The sequence below is a fragment of the Bombyx mori genome, chromosome 24, assembly GCF_030269925.1.
Source record: "Bombyx mori chromosome 24, ASM3026992v2".
NCBI classification, from domain to species: Eukaryota; Metazoa; Arthropoda; class Insecta; order Lepidoptera; family Bombycidae; genus Bombyx; species Bombyx mori.
The window spans coordinates 10,632,046-10,657,649 of record NC_085130.1 but is presented as its reverse complement, the minus strand read 5'-3'; the positions used below and the strand labels follow the sequence as shown (position 1 = coordinate 10,657,649).

General features: G+C 36.2%; 2 protein-coding genes and 1 non-coding gene across 3 annotated transcripts; 1 reads left to right on the top strand and 2 right to left on the bottom strand.

The window, feature by feature from the left end:
* Positions 1-441: 441 nt before the first annotated feature.
* RpL32 (ribosomal protein L32) lies at positions 442-3,317 on the bottom strand. The gene is given in 3 exon segments (NM_001098282.2): positions 442-642; positions 1,978-2,087; positions 3,132-3,317. Coding segments are annotated over 3 exon segments (405 nt in total). The 5' UTR covers positions 3,247-3,317; the 3' UTR covers positions 442-462.
* Positions 2,655-2,785, bottom strand: LOC119630532 (small nucleolar RNA psi18S-841/snoR66). The gene has a single exon (XR_005246277.1). It is a non-coding gene; the product is annotated as a small nucleolar RNA psi18S-841/snoR66 (small nucleolar RNA).
* Positions 3,318-5,658: 2,341 nt separating the features above from the next.
* LOC101738257 (single-stranded DNA-binding protein 3) lies at positions 5,659-15,977 on the top strand. Its single transcript, NM_001309536.1, is given in 7 exon segments — positions 5,659-6,064; positions 8,815-9,030; positions 9,963-10,115; positions 11,483-11,501; positions 11,613-11,662; positions 12,373-12,480; positions 14,227-15,977. Coding segments are annotated over 7 exon segments (1,026 nt in total). The 5' UTR covers positions 5,659-5,718; the 3' UTR covers positions 14,361-15,977.
* Positions 15,978-25,604: the final 9,627 nt, after the last annotated feature.

The following is a 25,604-nucleotide window of genomic DNA, read 5'->3' as shown; positions in this document are numbered from 1 at the left end:
ATTAATTAGATGCTGAAAATGAGTTCTGTAATGTAATGTATGCTGTTTTCAAATAATTATCCATTTAATAAAAATAACTAGTGCTGCTTAGTGAATCTTTGTAAATGCCTGACTTCCAAAGTTGCAATTATCAATTTTCTACCAAAGACGTAACGGCTAAAATTGGCCAGCTAGAAATTAGCGTGTTTTTGCATTTTGTAGAATATGCAAAAATGAGCCCATTATAGATAAAAACGCATTTAGTGATTTTTTGCAGTTAATGAGTTCTTGCAATAAGCCGACGATATATACTTTTTACTCACAAAAGTTTCATTTTTACCCCCCAAAACTTCATTTTACCCCATTTGGGGTAATTTACCCCGGTTCCTTGACCACTGGCTTAAACCAAACAGCCCCTCTCAATATGATGTTAAAAGGAAACGAAAATTAAAATGCACAGCGGAACTTATAATACAATTATATTTATTCATTCTCCTGGGAGCGGAGGCGAGCGGCCGCATTCGTCACTCTGATGCTGAGCTGCTGGGCTCTTTCCACGATCAGCTTCCGCTTCTTCGAAGAGACACCATGAGCGATCTCTGCGCAGTACTTCCTGTTTTGCATCATCAAGATTTCCAGCTCTTTAACATTGTGAACTAGGACCTGTTGAAAGATTTATTGGTAAATTTATTGAAGTTTTAACCCCTTTAGACTAGACCAGTGTTTCCCAACCTTTTTTTGTACCACGCCCCACTGTAACATTTCTAAAATTTTTCTGCCCGCCCCCATACATAAGTTTTAAGTTAGAAATCTATCCATATAAAGAAAATTGGATTGTCTGTCTGTCTGTATGTTTTTTTTATTTTTTTTTATTGCATAGATTGGTGGACGAACCCACAGTCCACCTGGTGTTATGTGGTTACTGGAGCTCAGACATCTACAACGTAAATGCGCCACCCATCTTGAGACATAAGTTCTAAGGTCTCAAGTATAGCTACAACGGCTGCCCTACCCTTCAAACCGAAATGCATTACTGCTTCATGGCGGAAATAAGAGGGGTGGTGGTACCTACCCGTGCAGACTCACAAGAGGTACTACCACCAGTAAACAAAACACCAGTAGACCGCTGTAACACCTCTAAAATTTTTATGCCCCCCATGCTGAAAGTTTAACATAAAAAAATTGATTTGTTCATTTAACATAAATGATAGGTTTTAGGAAGAAATCACTATGAAATTGTTATCAGAACATATAATAAAAAACTGAAATTCAATTTCAAAATAATGTTAACACAGATTTTCTATATTAATTTAGTGCAATTGCCTCCCTTAATTATCAAATTACCCTCTTGTGGAGCATGGGACCCACATTGGGAAACACCCTAATAGACGGTAATACAGAAATGAGAGAAATAATCCATATAAACAGCTATATCATGGAGGTTTTATACGCAAAATATATCTTTTAATTATAGGTGCGTTTTATTTGGTATCGGCATCAACAGTTTACCATTTTTAATTGAACTACAATTAAGTTTACTCTGTTTAAACAGTCGAAGAAGTTTTTTTGTTAAGCCATACATATCTTTTTACAAATTTTGAACTTTAAATGTCTGGTAAAGATGCAAAAACGGGCTGCATACACTTATCACTAGAGGATTAACTAATGCATACATTTTACACTCTTGACCTAATATGATCACTTTTAAATAACATATCAATCTATTGTTTTGTCTCGATGGGAAGAAGGACAAACAAAAAATACCATTTATAATCTTAAAGTATGGATCTGATGGAATTAAGGCCTCAAATTCCAAATAATAATATCCGAGTGGAGAAACAGTTCTTTATAGCTTGAAACCTTAAACTATAATTTTTTGCATATCATATTAGCTAATGGTATGGCTGGGATGATAGCACGGTAAACAGTCAATTGTTGTGTACAAAAATCATTTAAATTATCGATCTGCTTGTGTATCTTACAATATTCATTACAAACCTTACGGAATCCATTTGGGAGCATATGACGGGTCTTCTTGTTGGAACCGTAACCAATGTTGGGCATCAAGTATTGACCCTTGAACCGCCTGCGGACTCTGTTGTCAATACCTGAAATTTATTTAACGATTTAACAATTATGTGCTAGTTTTTGTGTCTGTCAGAACTTGTGGGTAGTATAGATTTTTCAACATTAAGGTGGAGATTTTTTATTTTTATCATAATAGCAAATGAACAAGCTCATGGCTCACTTAATGTGAAGTGATTATTGTAACCCATAGACATGCAATTTGAGACTCGACTCAGTCTGTATCCCAATTGTGTATCAATTACCAAGGGTTCAAATTGTGAGTCATTTGTGAACATGCATTCAGGAATTGAACAGTGACAATCTTGCATTGCTCGATATGAGAACAGCAGGGGCTTTATCCATCAGGCCAGTGATGTCGATCCCATGTGCATGATAAATATCAAATATTGACAAAATATTTGTTTGTTGCTCTCTTGGTAATTTTGTATGCCTCGAATTAATTAAGGTGTGTCTTGTCCCTCAAACCAGACCCCCATGACAGCTCTTTACTTAAGATACTTTCTTCATGCAATATATGTTCTCAACATCGAAGCCACGGCCTAATGAACCTTCAGTCGCATATTTCTAGTGTAATTTTTCTTATTATTAAAATGTTTCTGCCAATATGACCGAACGACAACTTCAAAGCTGTCCGGAATAGGGTTCAGCAGATTTTATGTAGCAAGGTAACAAATTGTAATTATCATATTTAGGATGTATAACACAGAGTGCCCTTGCATGTTTTGTATAGAAAAAATGTGTTCCTGTTTGAAATGTGTTGATTAGTTTTGAATGAGAATTGTAAAGATTTGTAATTTTATTAATTAGTAGATAAAATATTTTTGGTTATAATGCTGTAGAAATTACGTTTAGTACACTTGTATTCTTTTTTTAATTAATACGGTTTCAATACATAACCTAAGAACAGGTTATTTTTGTAAATAAAAAAAAATCACATTAAATATAGTAACAATCGTTTATATATTGCATCAATTCCTAAAATTTAACTATACGGGTGATATTAGTCCTTAATCACAGTTTTTACAAAGTTTATGTTCAACTTTATAAATGACATGTGAACATACCTCTAGGTTTACGCCAATTCCTCTTAAGTTTGTCATAGCGATCCGATTGATGCCTGATAAATCTCTTCGTCCTCTTTTTGACGATTGTCGGCCTGTAAACAGGTCTTATAGCCATCTTGTATGTTTCTTTTAGAAACGCGACAGTGAACCACGCGGTGACACGGCCGCACGAGAAGGGAAAAGAAATAGACAAACGCGGACATTGCTAGAGTTGCAGTGCGTTCTGTGCGCGTTTCTCTTGGTTTCTCCATTGATTTTATCTATGGTCGAATTACTACTATTTCCGTTCTAATAGCGATTATTATCGGTTTACAAATTAGTGTTCTATAATGTTTTTTTTTACTGTAAAATAATATTTAAAATATAATTATGATTATTAGCATGTTTGAGTCTAATTTTCCAACCGTATATTATTATAGTTCTACTATATTTAGAATAATCTAAAATTAAAAATTAAACTGACATAGGTACTATAAAATATAAATACACAAAAATAACTATGGAGAATTTAGATATTAAAAAATATAATTTATTGGAAAGCACAAAAAAAAACACATCATAATGGAAGAACAGCTTTTAAAAAAAATGCATCAATTGACATTGCTTACTAAACAACTCAAGTTTCTGAAGTTTTCTTGAAAGGAAATTGTGATAAAAGAAAAAAGTGTTATATTTATTCATTTATTATACTTCATGTAAAATTCACATTGGTGGACTTATTGTCTAAGGCAGTGATTCTCAACCACTGTGCCGCGGCACTTTTGTGTGCCGCCAAATTTCAAAAGTGTGCCGCCAAATTTTGCAAATATATAATAATTCATTCATTTAAAAAGAAAAATATTTTTAACATGAATATATATTTAAATCCACCAAAAAATAAATTATTTTATTATTTGTTTTGCAACGCGGTTTTTCTTAGTGCCAAATTATGATGAAGCGGCGTGCATAGCAATAGGAATATGTCTCAAGTCGGCGCACACTTGCCACTTCTGCGTACAAAACGTGTTGTTTTAGTGATAGTTGGGATTCACAAGGTGTTGCATAGTAGTTACTACACCTTTTCTTTCGTTAAAATTGGCAAATGTATGTGATTCGGTAGTAAGTAAATAATTTTTATCTTTTTCTTTGTGTGCCGCCTAATTTTGAAATCGTTAAATATGTGCCGCAACAAAAAAAGGTTCAGAATCACTGGTCTAAGGCATTCTCTACCAGTCAACCAAAGGTAGTGCAGAGTGAATAGTGGTAGGTGCAATGAAATTTATATGAAGTTACAAATACATACACAAAAAAATGGATATAGATAAGGGAAATTATTAATAATAAATATTTGCTATGTCCGAAACCAATATCGGCCTAGCACTAAGCAAAACTGGCGAGCAATGCCAATGAATTATCTGGATTTCAGAAATCTCATATGGAAAAATTGTGACATATTATTCAGCTTGGTAAAGTAACATAGAAGACGATTTAGAAGGGTAAAAAACACGAAGAGAGAAAGTTGTCGGGCTAAATTAGGAGATTGGGGAATATAACTACGCCTTATAGCGTTTAGCTGGCGTTTCAGAAATAGAAATAATAAGTAAATTCACATTTGGTTCACAAGCAGTAGTACACTAATGATTTATAAAAAGATGCGCAAACGCCTAACGTGAATTACCGGAAAATAATGCTCAACCATAGCAATACTGTTTCGTTGACTTTCAGTATAAAATGAATCGGCATATTCAGTGTAGTGATCATGACTTATGCCAGTGTAGGGTTTGCTCCCGCGGCCCGCACATGCTTGAAACCCCTCTAAATAATACAATCCTGTTATTTTTTTTTTTTTTTTTTTTTTTTTTTTTTTTTTTTTTTTTTTTTTTTTTTTTTTTTTTTTTTTTTTTTTTTTTTTTTTTTTTTTTTTTTTTTTTTTTTTTTTTTTTTTTTTTTTACAAATACAAAACGGCTTTCAAGTACACTTTTAATTTCGCAATACACTTGCATTTTGTTCTTGGGATGAAAATGAGTCGACTATTATCAAAGCCGGCAATCTGACTTTTGGACAATGATTGGTAAATCAGAAAAACGAATTATTGACTTTGTATTCCATTGGCAGTCACAAAACTCTTCGGAACGACATCTTAGATAAATAACAGGTTAACTATTAACCTTTATTTAATGCAGGTTTTGAACCGTATTCTTTGAAGGAGACGATTATATTCAAATAAATCTGTATTGACATATCAATAAAAAAAATTTGTCCAAATGCACAGATTGCCACCTTTGATAATAGACGACTCAAATATGAGAAAGTTTTTTGAAATTTTTCGAATTCGGACTTAATTACCGCGCTAATTTCGCAACATTCAATTAATTCCACGCATTAAGACTGCAAATAAACATGACGTTTACGGTTTTCTGGATCCGTCAACAAGATTTAATGACAGCTCCAAAAATGGTAACAATGAGAACATACTTATACATTATCTATGCCACAGACGCCAAATGTCGCCATCGATCAATGACATTTTGTGTAGTTGAATTTATTGTTAAAAGCGTTAATGTAAATAATAAACAATTCCAGTAAAAAAATCGGCTTCCAGTCGATATGTATGCCAAGGGCAAGGGCTCTACGGTGCCTTCGGACGCTCAGGCCCGCGAGAAATTAGCGTTATATGTGTACGAATATTTATTGCACGTCGGCGCTACCAAAGCGGCCCAAACATTTCTTTCGGAAATACGATGGGAGAAGAATATAACGTTGGGGGAGCCTCCGGGGTTCCTGCATTCGTGGTGGTGCGTGTTCTGGGACCTATATTGCGCTGCTCCGGAGAGACGCGACACGTGTGAACATTCATCCGAGGCAAAGGCATTTCACGATTACGGATTTGTTAATTCTGGATATGGAGTCAACGGTATTGGACACAACGCCGGCCCGGCACCTCCTAACGACGGTACGTGCCCTAAATTAAAAAAAATATACAAATTCACGGTTTTCGAAGTAGCTGTCTAATCGTTAACATCGTAATTGTTTTGTTTTCTTGGTGAACTATTTATTTCGACCTCTATACCGTAAAGGAAGATTAAGTCTGTGCCTTCGACATTATCCTGAGACTTAGAGATGTTTAATAAGATTTTTAAATATGGAATTCAATGTTTGAATGTAAGCATTTGTTTAACCCAAATTTTATGAAAGTGACTAATGAAAGTTTGGTAGTGATGCAAAAACATGTTGAAAGTGTCTATGTTAACTTGATTCGAGACGTTTAGTAGGAGTGTTTACTGTGAAAACACAGTCATGAGATTTTTGCTGAAATTCCATTACCTACATTTTTATATTCTGAGTGATCTAAAAAGAGAAAACGAGAAGTGATTTAGTGAATGGGAACGAAAGTACATTTTTATCAGGGCACACTAAGTTCATTGTGAAATTTAATAACATGGACCGAGAGGGACGAGTAGAATAATAATTTGAGGATTATATAAAATAACAGCATTAAAATCTTAAATACACCTATACAATATATTTTTTTTCGTAATAAAGCTACTGTTTAAATTGATTTATTTCGTTATTATTTGTTTATATGTATATAATGTATTACCCAAAAAGTTTATTATAGGGATTTGCTGTGGGTTCTGTAAATACACCATAGCATTTTAGGTAATCAGGAATTTCAAGATGAAATTATAAGTCTGAAGCTGTGTACTGTACATAAATAACACTTATTATATAATATACTGGTAATATAGTCACATGAATAGACATCAAAATTTGACTGGGAAAAATATATAAGTTTTTGTCAACTTTCAACAACAAGGTCTAATATCTTAGATAAGAAATGTGACAGATTATTATCCATGATTCAAATGTTTTAATTGGCCATTTTAAGTGGGCTATATACCTATGTGTATTGGGTTAAAAGTAAAAAGAAAAACTGCTGCATGCTAGTCATACATTCTGATTTACGCGGTAGGACAAGTTATGTGATACCTCAGCACGATGGATATATAATACAAAAAATCTATAAATGGAAGTCAAGTTGTGTGCTTGAGAACAAGACAATAAATATATAGATCTCAGTGGAATGGATTTGGGCAGAGTTTTCTCCCAATGTCTCAGGGGTTATGAGTTACTAACCATCAGAGGGTATAGTAATGTGGGTCTTTCTCAATACTCACTAGTGATAATGGAGAGCTTATAAATTGTCAGGATTAGGAGTAGTTTCAGACTCCATAGCACCAATTAGCTTCAATATCCATCAAAACCTTGTTACTTATGATGGTATTTAACATAATTTTATATAGAAATCTTGGTGTTTTATTATGACGGAGAGACTTAATTAATTAGGCTAGAGAATTATTATTGAGAAACATTTTAGTTTCTCTGCTTTGAATACTTGCAAAACGATGCAATTATTTGCCATTGTGAAGTATATAATCATTGATAGACAGTGTTTTGCAAATACAAATAACAGATATGATGCCAGGATTGAAACATCCAATCATTATACTGCATATCATTAATCTGGTTTATCATATTTGTGAATTCTATATTACAAAGTTAGGATGAGTATAATTTCATGAAAAAACGTTTTTTAACCCTTTGATTGTTATGTAGGTCACCGGTGCCCTATGTGGGGCACTCAAGTAATTATGTCAATTTCTGTTACTAAGGCACGAGAATATCTAGGAGATTCTGGGAAAGACGAATCTTTCATATAAGACATCTAAAAGGCATACGTTAAAAAAAAAGTGTGTGTGTGCAAGTCACACACGGTAGAAGTGAAACTCATAAATAAGATATAGATATACTGACTATTCCACTACACAGGAGCATACATAATAATATGGACAATGTTTAGTAGACGATAGTGGGAATGCTACCAATCCAGGCGCTTAGTAACAGAATTCGACATAATTACTTCAGTGCGCCGCGTAGGGCACAGGTGACCTACATGGGAGTCAATGCGAAGGGAAACAATATTTTATTGTCAATTTCATATTAATGTATATAACTGTAAAGGAGTAACAATAGATTGATAATTGTAATTTTATACAGTTTTAAGATTTACAATCTTTGTAAATATTTGTTATTAATAAATGGTCTTATTTGGGATTTATAGTTACAAAGGCATAGAATAATAACTCTTATACTCTATGTGTACATATATTCACACAAGTTGTTAATCATTGTGTGTGGTTTGATTGCCTCGATGAAGGTGCAATCATCATCGCTTGTGGATATCAACAATGCTAGGGCAGCAGACGGCTTTATAGAAATAAATAAATTATTGAACGTTTGAAGCCGTGGCCTAATGGATAAGTCGTCTGGTGCATTCGTTTTGAGCGATGCACCAGTGTTCGAATCCTAGGCGGGTACCAAGGTGGTAAGACCTCTTGTGAGTCCGCGCGGGTAAGTACCACCACCCCGCCTATTTCTTCCGTGAAGCAGTACTGCGTTTCGGTTTGAAGGGCGGGGCAGCCGTTGTAACTATACTGAGACCTTAGAACTTATATCTCAAAGTGGGTGGCGCTTTTACATCGTAGATGGGCTCCAGTAACCACTTAACATCAGGTGAGTTGTGAGCTTGTCCATCCATATAAGCAATAAAAAAAAAAGTATACATATGGTACAAGTAATGAAAATTACTTTATTCTTGTTGTCTGCGAGCTAAGACTGTAAAGTGAAATATAAATATTACAGGTATGGGTGGTGGAGGAATGCCACCAGGTTTCTTTCCGAATTCGCCTCTTCGTCCGTCACCGCCGGCACCTCACCCTGGGTCGCAGCCGTCGCCTCACGGTCCCCAGCCACAGCTCATGGGCACGGGGCAGCCTTTCATCGGACCTTGGTATTCGGCAGGTGGCCCGAGGGGCGCAGTCAGGATGGGGATGGGGAATGATTTCAATGGACCGCCAGGTAGAAATAATGTTTTTATTTAAAAAATCAGATTTACCCTATGTTATTTTGATGTACTCTCGAAGGGTAATTCAGATATACCAGGCTGGTATCTGGGAGCTCATTCATGGGGGTTCAGCCTGAGAGAGAGCAATCCTATTTTCTTTAACACTCCCTACTATATTGTAATTTGATAATGAACACGAAAAAATATGTGAAATGGCCCAAAATCGAAAGAAGTTTTTAAAACAATATACGTGTTCCAAATTCAAAAGAATTAAAAACTTGGAAAAAAGAAAAGTTTTCTATGTAACAGTATTTATGGCCAGACTAGTTATATATTGTTGTGTTGTGAATATATCGCCTTCTCGCATTAAAACTGTATAATCTCAAAACTTACTAATTTTACAGGAGAGTGTTTTAAAGGTTTAACATGTGATATTTTTAATGTTAATCAGTTTTACCAGTTATATTATCTGTCTATTAAAGTAAGTTAAAATTATGTATTAATTTTGTTAACAGTACTCAAAATTTAGGTAAACTAAAACTTAACTACGCTCTTTTGACAGTATTTATGAGAAAAATACTGGTGATACCAAATGATTCCGCATATTAACTCAATTTCGAATATTTTAGGAAATTGTACACTTTTAATGCGAAAAGACAATATATTTCTAGTTTACTTTTTACTACTGTCAGTAACCCAGCCTTTTATAAAGTGGGTTCTATTAGGAGATGCATTAAAATGAGATAGGTGTAGTTTCACCATTGAGAATAATCATTAAGATACTTCAGGCTTTCTCTTTACAAAGTAAATGTATTCCGCATAATTTATCAAACACAATTATATGCTTAGCTGACATGACATCTGTGTCAGGTAAATACACAGACAATGTATGTTGAAGTTTTTTGAAGTTTTATATTTAACCAATGAAGATTACTTACATCCGCAGGTCAGGGGATGATGGGTAATTCAATGGAAAGAGGGGGGTCAGGTGCTGCAGGACTGCTGGGGCCCAGGATGACGCCGCCGAGGCCCGGCATGGGACCCATGAGTCCAGGGGCGTACGCAGCGGGAATGCGAGGTCCACCACCTCAGGGACCAGGTATGAATAGAATTCGACACTAAAATTAGAATTTTCAGTACTTTTCTTTGTTAAAGGGGTTCTCTCTATTTTCATCTTGTTTATTATGGATTAGAAACATTTTAGAATACAATCAATCATGTGTTTAATAAATGCTTAAGATAGTATTTTAAAACATTAATTTTTTTCTTGTCGGCCTGTATGTTCCACTCAATCTTCGAGAAAGCTGTACCGATTTTGACGCGATTTTACCTGGTAGATACTTGTTATTGTAAATAAATTAGGGTAAATTTATATTATTAAAAACAAATCAGGGTATCTTGCTAAAGGAAATAATAAATCTACTAAAAACTTTATCTAAAACCTTGTGGAAAAAAATCTATATGTATAGAGAATTATTGTTACAACCGCACCTGGTAACAACAGGAGCCATCTCTTGACAAAAAACGGCATTAACATTTAGCTCAAACAGAGAGTCTTTATATTAAACAAATTAGATTAGGAATGTCTTTATGTCCTTGGACTTTTTGGCGGGAACGCGAGGAGTGAAGTTGTGTGATTTGTTTTATTTTGTCTTTAGTGTTTCTTCAGTTTTAAATGTGTAATAACGGTGGTTTATTGACTGTTTAATATCTGTGAAAGTGCACAAATGTGGGAAAATGAAACAAAGCCGCTGGATGTAACTTCTCGGGATCCTCCAAAAAGTCCACCGAAAAAATCTCAGTAAATGACCACCATTTCATTTCATTTAATTTCATCTCAGTTGATTAATGTCTCTCTAATTAATCATCTTCATTTCATTTCACTCCTGAAGTGTAGTCAAATTAAACCACCCGCACAGTTTTAAAAACACTATCAGTTTATTGTCAAAAGAAAGCACAAACATAAAGAAGGGGAAGAGAGTGGAGATATGATAAACGATAACATGAACCGACAGTAACTATATACTATTACAAGTATTTTATAATAACTGTTGTAAGCCAAAGTCATTCAAAAAGCACAAGCATCTCGCCTTAAATCGACCAGCTGACTGACTTTGGCGAGGACCGATACCAAGTGTGTCTAGATGTACATTTATTTTGTATTTGCAGTCAGTGACTGCCAGTCACTATATTATAAAAAATCGGATCGTTTGTCCGTTCAACGAACAATTTATTAAAATTTAAATCTATTTGTATAATGTAATAATGTAAATGTAATAATAATAACATTACGTAACAAATAATTTTTAACATGCTACACTCCATATTATCATTTATCATAAAAATATGAATATAAATTAAAATAACACATGACCTAAAGGTCTTAGTTACCAGGTCATAAAATCCGTTAAAAAAAATCTTCACGTCCTTTGATGGGGAGATGCAGTTTTACACGTTTGTGTCTAGGTATGGCGCCGATGGGCATGGGGCCGCGCGGGGCGTGGTCAGGCGGTGGGGCGGGCGGGGCGGCGCCCCTCAACTACAGCGGGGGCTCGCCCGGCGCGTACGGGCCGCCCTCGGGCTCCAACGGCCCCCCGGGACCGCCCACACCCATCATGCCCAGCCCGCAAGACTCTTCTAACTCTGGTGAGTTGTATGCATTTATAGTTCCTGCTTATGTGCTTATGTTTGTTAGTGCTATCCATCTGATTGTGACGAAGCTGAATACAGCTGTTTTTGACATCAGTGTGCTTAGTGCGAGTTTCTTAACGTTCACGATAGCGTAAAAGTTAACGCAAATTTATATGCAGTTGGAACAGCGCCCCTACCGGCAAACATACGCAAACGATCCCCCCCTCCGTGCGTCGTATTCCGCAGTTCTGAGGGTCGTACCTTTACTTAGCACTTTTGTTAGGACTGTGTTCCTCCATTCACTCCTGTCCTCCGCGCAGTGGATAGCGACATTGATGCTGGATTCCAAAGTCGTCTTAATATGATCGGACCAACGCCCCCAAGGCCTCTTTCCTTCCACTTTGCCAGTAATGAGAAGTCTTTCAAGATTGTCACCCCTTTTCCTCGCAACGTGACCAAAAAACTCCAAAATCCTACGTAGGAAAATGGTGGATAGTCTTAAGGAGACGCTTTGTTCTTCCAGGTTCAATGCGTTTTTCCGATGCGCCATTCCATACAAATATGAGCTAACTTTTACGCTATCGAGAACGTTAAAAACTCCCACTAAGCACACTGATTGCCCAGTAGTGACCTCGTTGAGTTCTCTTGAATGGTGCTGTCCGTAGTAGATGGCGCTCTTCTTACCTTTCGAATCGATTTGCGAATTAAGCGCCCAGTTTGTCCAGGCCTCGGGGGCGTGGACGGCATGAAGTCGTCTCCCGGGGGCGTGGGCGGCGGCGGCCCCGGTACACCCCGGGAGGACTCCGGATCCGGAATGGGCGATTATAATTTAAGTGAGTATGCATTCCACACTTTGACTTTTTTGACGTGACAACGTCGTATAATTCGCCGGCTGCACGCACGACAAAACATGACTCATGCGGCGTTACCTCGCTCTGAGGCGTTCCATTTAAGGCTTGAAGTGCAAACGAGAGCGCGCAATGAGTGACAAAGAGGCACAATCGGCTCCCACGTTCGGCAGCGTTCGACATCTGTCTCTCTCCTACTTGAGTGAGCGATGCATCCGCGTGGACAGCTGCCATACAGTAATACATTTACATGTTTTCGTGAAGTATGAAGTTCAGTGAAAAGTGAATGTGGTATCAATTGTTTATAGCACCGATAATTGCGATAATTGAAAAATGCAACCATTCCATCAGTATTTTCTTATGACGTTGTCACGTTCAACTATCGTCAGTAAACCGATTTTTTGTTTGGTGCTTAGATGGGTGGATGAGTTCACAAGCCTGGTGTTAAGTGGTTACCGGAGCCCATAAACATGTACAGGGTAAATGTCGCCACCCACCTTGAAATGTGAGTTCTAAGGTCTCAGTATAGTTACAAGCTGCCCCACCCTTCAAACTGAAATGCATTACTGCTTCACGGCAGAAATAGGCAGGGTGGTGGTACCTACCCGGGCGGACTCAGAATTATATTGGACTGGCCCGATGGTGCGTTAATGAGCCTCGCTGCTGGGCAGAAGGTTGTAGGTTCAATTCCCACTTTGGACCAGCATTCGAGTGACGAACAGGATTTTTTCTATCTCGATACTACATATGTATAAAATGTATATAATTATATTATGTATATAAGTGTATGTAGGTATACAACAAAGGGAAGATCTTCCACCGAGCGGGTGATATTGCTCGGTAGACCGACGGTCCAAATGTTGTTGTTCGGAACTTGTATATATGCGAGCTTATCTTGAAAATGTCGTAATATATATTTGACAAATTCAGCCATTTGTCAAATATCTTGTATTCTGTGATGGTTACTATTGGCTACCAGTTTTTTGTCAATTTGTAAATACAAGTGTCTACATAAGCATTGAATTTCTTGTAATGAAACTCATAAGATAGATATTGATGATTCAAAGATTTTGACTGGGTGTCAAAAATTTGGTGTCAGCCGTTGACTAGTAAACAAATCTGGAATGAACAATTTATAAAAATATATATCAATTGTTATTTTTTTACTCTGAATTACATTTCGTTGACTGATAGAGAATGCCTTAAGTATTATTTATATGTTTAAATACTCTTATGTCTGTTGTAATAAGGCAAAAAAAAAATAACTGAACAAGACTAGGCCACTATGACATATGAGACCGTCAGCGCAAAAGTGGTCTAACCCACAATTTTTCATAATCATGCTTGTGTGTAAATTTCAATTTATTTCAAATATTATCAATTTTGATGCAAAACTGGCCCATCCATTTTTTTTTTTTATTTTTTTTTTTATTTGCTTAGATGGATGGACGAGCTCACAGCCCACCTGATGTTAAGTGGTTACTGGAGCCCATAGACATCTACAACGTAAATACGCCACCCACCTCGAGATATAAGTTCTAAGGTCTCAGTATAGTCAGTATAGTTTTCACCCATATATAGCAGATGGCTTTGTATACATTATTTTTGCGCGTATTGTTTTTTAAAATTCAAATTAATGAAAACTTAAACCTCATTGCTCCATAATAACTATGGTAAGCTTAGGCCACTTTTGCGTTGACGGCCTCATAATTATATCCTCTCCATCATCAGGTTTCGGGGGACCCGGAGGCGACCAAAGCGACCAAACGGAATCCGCAGCAATACTTAAGATAAAAGAGAGCATGCAGGAAGAGGCGAAACGTTTCGAGAAAGATCCTGATCATCCGGACTACTTCATGCAGTGAGACCCGATACGTGCTGACCAATGGATTTCTCAAGAACCATCAAGGACCTGCACCCGAGAATAGGACAGTGCTTCAAGTGTAGAAAGTAAGAAATTATTTTGGTCCGCAATGTAATGAAGCACTAGATTTATTATTATTAAGATATATTTTGTATCAGCATTTTTTTTATTAGCATGAGAGCCTAAAGGTTACGTTAACAATTATGTTTGACCGAATGATTACAACTCCCAGAATTATACTCCGATCGATGGATGTCATGACATTATGAGTGTGTATCGTAGTGCTGTACATTACACCGAGATCTGTCAGTGATTTCAATTGGGTAGCTTAAAAGTTGCGTGAAATTGTTTAAGTGAGTTTCAATGTTTTAAACCGTGCTGTCTTTGTTTGGGAGATAATTTCTTCTGTTTGCTAGTGGACTCCCCATTACTGTTACACAGCTATGGTTTATCATTCTACTGATGAAGAACTCATAAAGTTTTGTGGGTTCTGCTGCGTTCATGAACAGTCCAATACTAGAGGTAGGGTCTTCAGTGTTCTAATTCTATACAACACACTGCCTTCTACTATTCACTATATACAAATGGTATAATGTAATGTGTTTATTTTTTGTTTACTAATTTAACGGCTTCTGAAATGACTTTTTTTCCTAATTATTCGCTGGTAGCTTAAGAGGCTATTCTAGCTATGTCCGGACGGGTAGGTGAGCTCACGGGCTCAACCTGAGAGAATTTGCTAACACTAGCCCTAGCAAGAGTAGCTTAGCAGAATCTACCACTGTATCGGAACTGTGTTCCACTGAGAAGATCCGGTGGGAAACTCAGTGGGCTAAAGAAACTCAGTGGGCTGACTCGTTCCAAAATTCAACCTTCGGCCAAGTATCCATTGAGAGGTCATTGACCTTCAAGTCAACACAAGTGAACTTCAAGTTGTTCATATTGATGCCTAACAAACCGAAAGTGGACATTTATCGGAATCTTGTGTGTGTGTGTTGGGTGTGGATGACTTGTATTTATTGAATCCGTGAACAGAATTAAGAAGAAAATAAGTCAAAGATTGTGAACAGCTGAGCGCTCCAGGTGAATGACCCCGTCAGCCTGTTCGTCACGGGTGTCCACTGCCTTGACGTCAATTTAAAAAACTCGAGCAGTGTTGCCAGTTTCAAGGAATTCCTCGTTTCATTGGAATTTAAAAAAAATTAAATTAAATAATGATTATTTTTTGTTATCATGTATTTTCGTCGGAAGCATTCAAACGTATCAGATCAGCTGTCATTAAAACAAATTTAACCCTTCGAGTGTGAATCGTCGATATATCGACTGTCTATTATTGCGTATAAAGTACAGAGCGTCGGAATATCGAAATTATTATGCTGTGAATTTAGCATTGATTTTTTAAAATTAAAGTTTTTTATAAGCTTTTTTTTTTAATCCTTAATATATGTGAACATAAGCTCAGCACTAAAAGGGTTAAAGTTTGCCTAGTATATCAGTGGGGGCTTCTCTGCGGGATCTTAATAAACATTTAATACCGTCCGCACACATGTAACAAGCGATTTATCTGATTTTTTCACACCATAGCTTAGTAGCTGACAAAAACAGGAGTGTGGTACCGGGCCAATCAATCAACACTTTTAGGCTCTCATAATGATGTCACTATTTTTCTTTTACGATTTACTTCCTATCGCTTGATTGAGGGTAAATGTTTCTTCACCCCCCCCCCTCCTACCTGTGCCCTTGACCCCCCCCCAACCCTACTCCCCCGCTAATTTTTACCAACCATTCGAATTTGATGGTCATTCGTGTCGTACTTTCTATTTGTATATTAAATGCTAATTATTTATGATTAATACACGAAATTATGTAATACTAAACGGCTAGTTTTAAGTTTTAAACTCCTGCTAGGTATTGAGGGTACAGAGGTGAGAACTACAATGATTGTAATGAAGTTTCGAAAAGCGAACGTCCGATTAAGGCGACGCCACCGTAGCAAGTGGTGTGATTTTAAAGATGGCGTCTTTTTTTTTCGGTTTGATACTCTTGACACAACTGCTAGATCCACATCACACCACCTGCTATCTTCCGCTGTGGTGATGGATCGTTGACCGGTAAGGCGCTGGTCACAGCCGAACACGCATCCGACTTGTCCCCTCGTATAAGACATTTCTCTGCCTACCCTCGCATTCCCCCAATTGAAATGGCAAGTGGCATATCTTCGCTGTCAAATCAAAATCTGCTATGTGCAAAAACTCTTATTTTGAATTAACGAGTAAAAACATTTTCGTATGAAATTATATTATATAATATGAAAGTGAATTTATTAAGAACTATATCAAATAAAAGCTATAGATAAATATTAAAGCTATAGACACATAACAGCTTTTTTTTTATACGGTAGATAGGGCTGTGAACTATACGAAAAGGTCAAAAAGTGCACATAGCAGATTTTGGTTTGACAATGACGATAGGTATATGAGAAGCCATTTTCTTCCACATACAATATAATTATGTCGAATTGTAATGAACGCGTAACAAAGACCGACAAACTAACAAACAAATAAAAAATATCTAATCGCTTTTATTCGTGCTTAACCCTTAGACTCCCGTGTAGGTCACCGGTGACCTACGCGGCGCACTGAAGTAATTATGTTAATATCTTTTACTGAGGCGCCTGAATTGACTCACTTTGCCTTCTTTTGTTTGTTAATTTACATCTTAGTATTTTAAAGTCTCTTAGTAATAGATTCCTTCTCAGTATCTGATCGGATTCGTCTTACACAGAGTCGCTTAGATATTCCGGCGCCTTAGTAACAGAAATCGATATAATTACTTCAGTGCGCTGTGTAGGGCACCGGTGACCTACACGGCTGTGAAAGGATTATAAGTCTAGTTTTTTTTTTTAAAATCTATATTAGTAATACATTCATTGGTAATTGAAACAAGAATGCATTAAAACGAAATCTGTCCCCGACTGGGAACCTGGCGATTTTAACCTCGACCGCACGTAGGTTGTTATCGATAGTGACGTCATTTGGGGCCAGCGAACCCAACCCATAGATAGATTCTGTTGAGTATTGCACCAAGATTTATCCACACGTGACGTGATGCGTTCCGATCCGTGTTTACTTTGACGTTTGAATTTTTATAATTTACGTTTAGTGACTGTCTTGAAATCGATTCTTGAAAATCGATAAATCTTTTTTTTATTTTTATTTAGTTGACATCCCTAATGATCAGTTTATTATAAGATTGCTAAATCAATGACGTCCGGTTGCCAGTTAAAAAAATAAAAATACTTTTATGTATTTATATATTTATTTAGACTTATCGTCTCGTTTATAAGTTAACGAATGTTCCTAAGATTGTGTATTTCTGATTATATTATTTTTTTATTATTTTCTTTAAGTACCATAGTTTTGATGGCGTTATGCATAAATGCAAATTCATTAATAGAAAAAAAAACTAAATTATTTCAGTTATACCGTCTTCGTAGCAGTCTGGTTTAGAATGTTAATAAAATACAGGGTGTAATTTTATTGCGGTGTTAAGTGGTAACCGTGGAGCCCATGGACATCGGCAACGTAAATGCCGCCGCCCGCTTTGAGACACAAAGTCTTAAGTCGCAAATTTGTGAAAGTCGTGACATCAGTTAAAGAGAAAGAGAGAGAGAGAAAGAGTATTCTTTATTGTACACAAAATGAATAAACAACGCGAAACATTAAATACAAAAAAAGTACAATTGGCGGTCTTATCGCTAAGAGCGATCACTTCCAGACAACCATCAGATGGACAAGACTAGACAGAATGATGATAGTACTAATGATACCTTTGATGATGGGAGCGAAAAAAAGCAATCGTGATTTAAAAAAAAAACTTAATTTTAAAACGTTTTATTAGTATTATTTACGCTCCAACATGATAGTACAGCTAAATGAAACGATAGTTTCATAAAAAATACATTACTTTACTAAAAAAAAAAAACAGCAATGAAACACAAAATCAAAAACAGGTGATGCTCGGGTCAACGAACGCCCGCGGCGCAGACTCGCGTGATACCACAAATACTTATTTTGTCTAAATACATTACAATACAACATTTGTCTAAATTCAATAATACAATATTTGTCTAAATAACTCCATCATCAAAGGTATGTCATTAGTACTATAGTCTGCCTTCGTTTTCGGAAGCGGTCTCCCAACACCCAGTATATATGGGCGATGTTGAATTATGACGGAAGCCAGTAATGTAGAGCGTTGCGAAATTTCGTATTGCGCGACTGTGAGTTTTTGTACGCGTTACACTGCGTAGTTTTTTTTTGTCTGGTAAATTTTGCGGGACCTTTCTCACTGATCGCCACCAAATGCTAAAGGAAAACTTGTGTATAGATTACAATCAACGCTTAGCCTCATGTGACGTCACGCGTTGTGACGAAGGCTTAGCCCGACGCGTGATATATATTTTAAAATTTTTCAAATATCAAAATTGTTGGAAATTCTTCGTATGACGATTATTTTTTTGGTTTAACGTTAAGATAAGTGCATACTGATTCGCTTTAGGGTGATAAGATTATTATTTTTAAATACATTTTTAAATGAATTTGAGCGATCTTGCATAACATTATCCTGACGTTTGAGTTATTTATGTAAACTTTTTATTTATTTCTTTCTTTCCTAGAGTACATACATTTCGATGTTTTGATTCGAGAGCTTTTTTTTAAAAAATAGGACTAGAACGGGGAAACGTTTGAAGTTTGCTTGTGACGTTTTTTTTTATTTCACTGATTCTGTGAAGAAAGTATTTTTATTATTATTTTTAATTATTATTATTTAAGATAGCGTTTTTAAATGTATTTTTAAGCGTAATAAAATTCGTTTTATGAGGTTACGAAAGCGGTCGTTTTAGCCTGTGCGTGTTATATATTCGATATCGTGGGTAGATGTAAGAAGCGCTATCTCAGTGTATTAAATAGTGTCCGCTGTAAGGGAGCCAATTAAGGTGGCGCCACTGTAGCAAGTGGGAGGATTTTAAAAATCGCGCCATATTCTTCGCTCCGTTTAAAACTGCTATGAATTATTGAAATGAAATGAAATGAAATGCGTTTATTTCAGGCAACTTAAGCCCATAAAATTTCACATACAATTACATAACATCTAAATCAAAATACAATAAAAATTAAATTACAATTTATCAGAATGACTAAAAACAAAAACAAACAAAAATGAAACCAAATCAAATGAAACCGAGCCAAAATTATTAAAATTAAAATTGTCAACTACTAATATAAAATTAAAATTAATAAAGGAACTAATACAATAAATGATGAAATAATGTTAACTGAGTAACCGCCATCATACCAGTCACTGTGTTAGATTAATGAGAGACAGATACTTATTACAATAGTGTCTTATATAGGGGCAGTCCAGTGCTATATTCATATAATTTCCGCTTCCTACACTAGCGCTATGTCGGTGAGTCTTCCAACAACGCGCTGTTTACAGACGGACACTATCAACTTGTCTCTTATACAAGATGGCGCTTTTTACGTCTACCCTCCATAATGGCAGAGGCAAGGTTTAGCTAGTGTAGACAAGGTCGAAAAGCTGCCAATGAGTTTCCTATCGCTTCACGTACCCATACCGGCTAAGTTCCTTGAGGTCCACTAGGCTTTGGGACCTCAACGAGCTGACAAGCGTATCCGCTTTTGTAACGTTAACGATTTAAATTTCACGGGGTGTAAGGAAATATATAAATAAATAAATTAATAAATACATATACATATAATTTACTATTTGATAATAAAAATGTAAGATTTTATTTGGAGGTGGTAGATCGTAAGCTTTTTTTTTATTATTATTATATATTTTTTTAAATGTAATTTTGAAATTGTGTATGTTTTATGTAGTTTTTTTTGTTTGCGCAAATGGGTTCTTTTAGCGGATACATTGGAATCTCGACAGAGTTATCTTGTACGGAGCGTCCTGAGGTGGGTCATGGAGCGCCCACACATATCCAGTTCCCTTGATCCCCGAACTTAAACGACTTATACTGGTCAACGGTTCCCTCTTTACCGGTTTTAAGGTTTGACCCTTAAGATGCTTTCAGACTACGCTATACTATAGTGCCAAATAGTATAGCAGCCTATACTTAGTCAATAATATATAGTATTGTTAAGCTATTGCATAGCTTTTATCGCGGGCTTTGAGCGCGGCGACCGAATCAAGAAATGCCGTAACGAAAATAAAACCTAACACCCCCACTCCGTCTATCATGTTGCTCGCGTTCAACACATTCACACGTTGCGCTTGTGTAGTGTTTGTGAATAAGCGCGCGGCGTGACGTCACACTGCATGCGCATCATGTAAAGTCAGCCCATCTCTCTCGCGCGGTCTAGCTTATGAGTGTGAAGGGGACAGTTAATGTTTTTCTTTCGTTAATGTTTATAAATATAGCGTGGTCTTATTTTATTATTGTTTTAATATGAAATTATGTATTATTGTCTAATTATAATTGCATAAGTTGATAGAAAATGCTATGCAATAGCTTTACAGCGGCAGTCTCCGAGTGCCACACGTGTTTTTTTAATGTTTGAGAAGTTACTGGTAGCCCGGAGGCCTTTCCAATTTTACCAGGGCAGGTGGGTGAGCAAATATATAGTACAGTACAGTGTGAACTTGTTCATAACAATGTATGCTGCGCGATATTGTTGTGCTATGAGCTATATACTATATATTATAGCGTAGTTTGGAAGCGGCTTTACGGCCTGGTGTTAGGACGCTTATCATTGAGGGCCTTAGAGGTCTGAATCCAGACGAACTGTCCTATCTAGAGATATGCCAGACCTTTGGGGTGTCTAGCGCGGAATTTACGAGATTTTGACTTTAAAAAAAACGTTTGACGTCAATGTCAATAACACTGTTGTGTATATATAGACGGGATGGCAATTGCAATGCGGTAAGCCTATAACAGTATTTATTCCCTTTTGAAGTGCATACATACTGGGTGCTAGGAGACCGCTTCCGAAAACGAAAACAGACGATTGTAGTAATGATGTCTTTGATGATAAGACGGAAAAAAATCGATATAGATTTAAAAAATATATTTTAAAACCTTTTTTTTAGTATTATTTACGCTCCATCATGTTAGTACAGCTAAATGCAACGATAGGTTCATAAAAAATACATTACTTTACTTAAAAAAAGGACCCAGCAATGAAACACAAAGTAAAAAGCAGCTGATGCTCGGGTCAACGAACTCCCGAGCGCGGCGCTGATACCGAGCTCCCCATAATTTACAACTTTGTAGGTACAAAATTTTCTTTTACGGAAGCGGTCTCCTAACCTAGTATTTAAAGAATTTGAATGCACTCTAAATAATTGTATCGAGAAGTGAAAGGCAGTATTTGGTTTAGGCGACTTTTTTGCGACTTTACAGGAGAGCCATTTAAAGTTTTGTAATGTGGAAAAAGTATCATAACAAAAAAACTTCGGCTATTTGAATGGACTTAATTTGATTGAAGTTTAATTAAAACATCGTACTAAACGGATCTTTAATTACAAAGATAAATGTCCCTTAAACCTAATAGTCCTTTCATCTTTCGAATATTAATTCGTCAAACGGTAAATTTCATTTATAATACAAAAAAAAAAAATTATAAAACTTATACTTGTAATGAGATTGAAAAAAATTTTTCGCGCTTTTTTTTGTTGTTCTTCTAACACAAGTTTTTTTAAAAAATAGATTTGTAGGATTCTATTACTCTCCCGTTATATAAATATATAGTTTGAATGTATTTTCCATACGAGAATACGATGCGATATATAAAAATAAATTCTTTTTCGTTGGGGGAAATCAAAACAAAAAAAACCTAAATGCGAATTGTTTGAGATAGGTTTTTTTGCAAAACGCTGCAATCCAATGACGCGCTTGCCGACGAGTTCAGCTTCAGACGTAAATTGATTGAAAAAATGCGAACAGAGACTATCATAATTCGTAAAGTAATTTTTGTTAATATGCGTGATTACATAACCACCTTTTCAAAATATCAATTAAAATTCCTCTAAACACGTATCAAAAGCGTAACGTTTGAACTTGTACACACAGCACTTTGTAAATTGTGAATCTGAAAACAAATACAACAATAATCTCATAGTGGGAGTTTTCAATGTGGCGTCGAGGAATCAAGTGTAAAAAAATGTCATAATTTTTTTTTTAAATCACGTAAACGCAATGGTGATTGGAATATACATGCATGTTATAATTACTAAATTGAACCCGGATATTTGTAAAAAGAATCAGTGTTGAATAAAATGGTAAGTGAATTAGTGTAAATTTAAATGTAAAACGATTTTTAGAAATGCAATTTTTTTTCTGTTTTTCTTTTTTGTTTTGTTTCCAAAGACATGATTGGAATTGAGATTTTTTATTTTTTTTATTTGGACTAATTTCAAAACGCACAGATAACATAGAAAAAAGGCGCGTATACGGGTTTTTTATTGTTTTTTTTTTTTTAAATTGCACAGCTGTAAAAAACGCAAGATTAAGTGTTTTATAAGCACGTCTTTGTAGAAAAAACGATTGTTTTCTCAAATTTTTATCATGTCTTGGAAATTTAAATGAATTTTAATAATAATGATAAACAAAAAAAAAAGATATATTATAAATTTAATGTATGATTTAATTATGTAATTAATGATAATTGAATCCACACGTGCAGTGTGAGGTTTGTGTATGTTGTTTTTTTTTAAAGTAAATTAATAGTTAATATTTTTTTTTCATAAATCGTGATTTTTTTTTTAGAGAACAGTTATTTTTCCTGTCGATGTAATGTTTATACTTACATAAATAGTTATTATATTAAATTATTGGTTGTTTTATTTTGGGCCTTCGATCCGAATGATTTCCCCAGAAGTCGTATAGAGAGGCGTATAATCACTACATAGTATAAAACAAAGTCGCTTTCTCTGTCCCTATATCTGTTCCTGTGAATGCTTAAATCTTTAAAACTACGCAACGGATTTTGATGCGGTTTTCTTTAATAGATAAGAGTGATTGAAGAGGAAGGTTTATATGTATAATAACATCCATTAAATAGTGGAGAAATCGATAATAAATTTCAGTTTCCGAAGCGAAGCGAGGGCGGGTCGCTAGTTATATTATAATAAGTAATTGGGAACAAATCACGCACGGTCGTAGGGCTTAGATGGGTGTACGAGCTCACAGCCAACCTGGTGTTAAGTGGTTACTGGAGCCCATAGACATATACAACATAAATGCGCTACCTACCTTGAGATATGAGTTCTAAGGTTATAGTTATAACGGCTGCCCCACCCTTCAAACCGTAACGCATTACTGCTTCACGGCAGAAATAGGCGGGGTGTTGGTACCTACCGGCGCGGACTCAAGAGTAATTAAAGGTGTGTATTATTTGGTATCCACTAGCATCAACAGTTCGATGATTTTAATTGAACTTCAATTGAGTTTAGCCCATTGAAATAGCTGAAGAAGTTTTTTTTTTGAATAATTAGTTTTGGTTCCAAATTTTAACCTTTAAATTACTCTCTTGTAAAGTTTCAAAAAAGTCGCCTTCACCTTAAACATTTCACCCTTCGATATGATATTAGGTCTGGTTATAATATTAGCTCATGAGGCACCACAGATGGTACCCAACCACTGCCTATTTGTACCGTGAAGAAGTAATCGGCTGGAAGGGCTGGGCAACCATTGTCCTTTAAATAACAGACCTTAGAACTCTTGTCTCGAGGTGGGTTGCCGCATTTGAGTCGTCGTGGCCTAAAGGATAAGACGTCCGGTGCATTCGTGTTGAGCGATGCACCGGTGTTCGAATCCCGCAGGCGGGTACCAATTTTTCTAATGAAATACGTACTCAACAAATGTTCACGATTGACTTCCGAAAAGTGAAGGAAAAATATCGTGTAATAAAAATCAAACCCGCAAAATTATAATTTGCGTAATTACTGGTGGTAGGACCTGTTGTGAGTCCGCGCCGGTAGGTACCACCACCCCGCCTATTTCTGCCGTGAAGCAGTAATGCGTTTCGGCTTGAAGGGCGGGGCAGCCGTTGTAATATAGGCAGACCTTAGAACTTTATCTCAAGGTGGATGGCGCATTTACGTCGTAGATGTCTACGGGTTCCAGTAACCACTTCACAAAAGGTTAAAAAAAATTGTATAGGTACGTCTATGAGCTCCGATAACCACGTAACAACAGGTGGGCTGTGAGCTCGTCGACACATCTATGCAACAAAAATAATATACGATTCCTTTCGATTCGTTGTTACGTCTTCAAAAAGTAACACACGTATTTCGTGACGGTAAAAAAGCTTCACTTCCTATGTATCGAACGCTCCTCACGTCGTCCTAATGTTCTACCCCTTTGGTCGCATGTCTAAGAAGCCATATGCGAGCTTTCTCACGTAACAAGAAATCTAAGCCCTTAGATTAATTCAATATTCATAACGAGTACACTTGAGCACAGAATAGCTTAATTTTTTTAAGGGATTTTATGACCTGGTAACTGAGAGCTTTAGGTCATGTCTTATTTTAATTTATATTATTTTTATGAAAAATGATAAAATGTGGTGAAATGAAGATGATTAATTTGAGACATTAATCAACTGGGATAAAATTAAATGTAGTGAGATGAGATGATATGGGATGAAATAATATAATCTCAATAAAATGGTGGCCATTTACTGAGATTTTTTCAGTGGACTTTTTGGAGGATCCCGAGAAGTTACGTCAAGCGGCTTTGTTTCATTTTCCCACATTTGTACACTTTCACTGATATTAAACAGTTAATAAACCACCGTTATTACACATTTAAACCTGAAGAAACACTACGTAGACAAAATAAAACAAATCACACGACTTCGCTCCTCGCGTTCCCGCCAAAAAGTCCAAAATAACCTAAATTATTACTACGAACACGAAGGTATCCCTAATGTGAATATGGCATTCTTGATTTAAACGACTATCTCCTATAGTGACAGCAAGAAAATATTCACAGCCAAAATTAGGGTATCCCGGTCATGACAGTTCCACAACAGAATTCCTTTATATGACTCGACAATATGCGGTCTAACCCTCAGACACAGCCCACTGAGTTCCTCGCCGGATCTTCTCAGTGGGTCGCGTTTCCGATCCGGTGCTAGATTCTGCGAAGCACGGCTCTTGCTAGGGTTAGGGTTAATAAATTCTCTTAGGTTGAGCCCCGTGAGCTCACCTA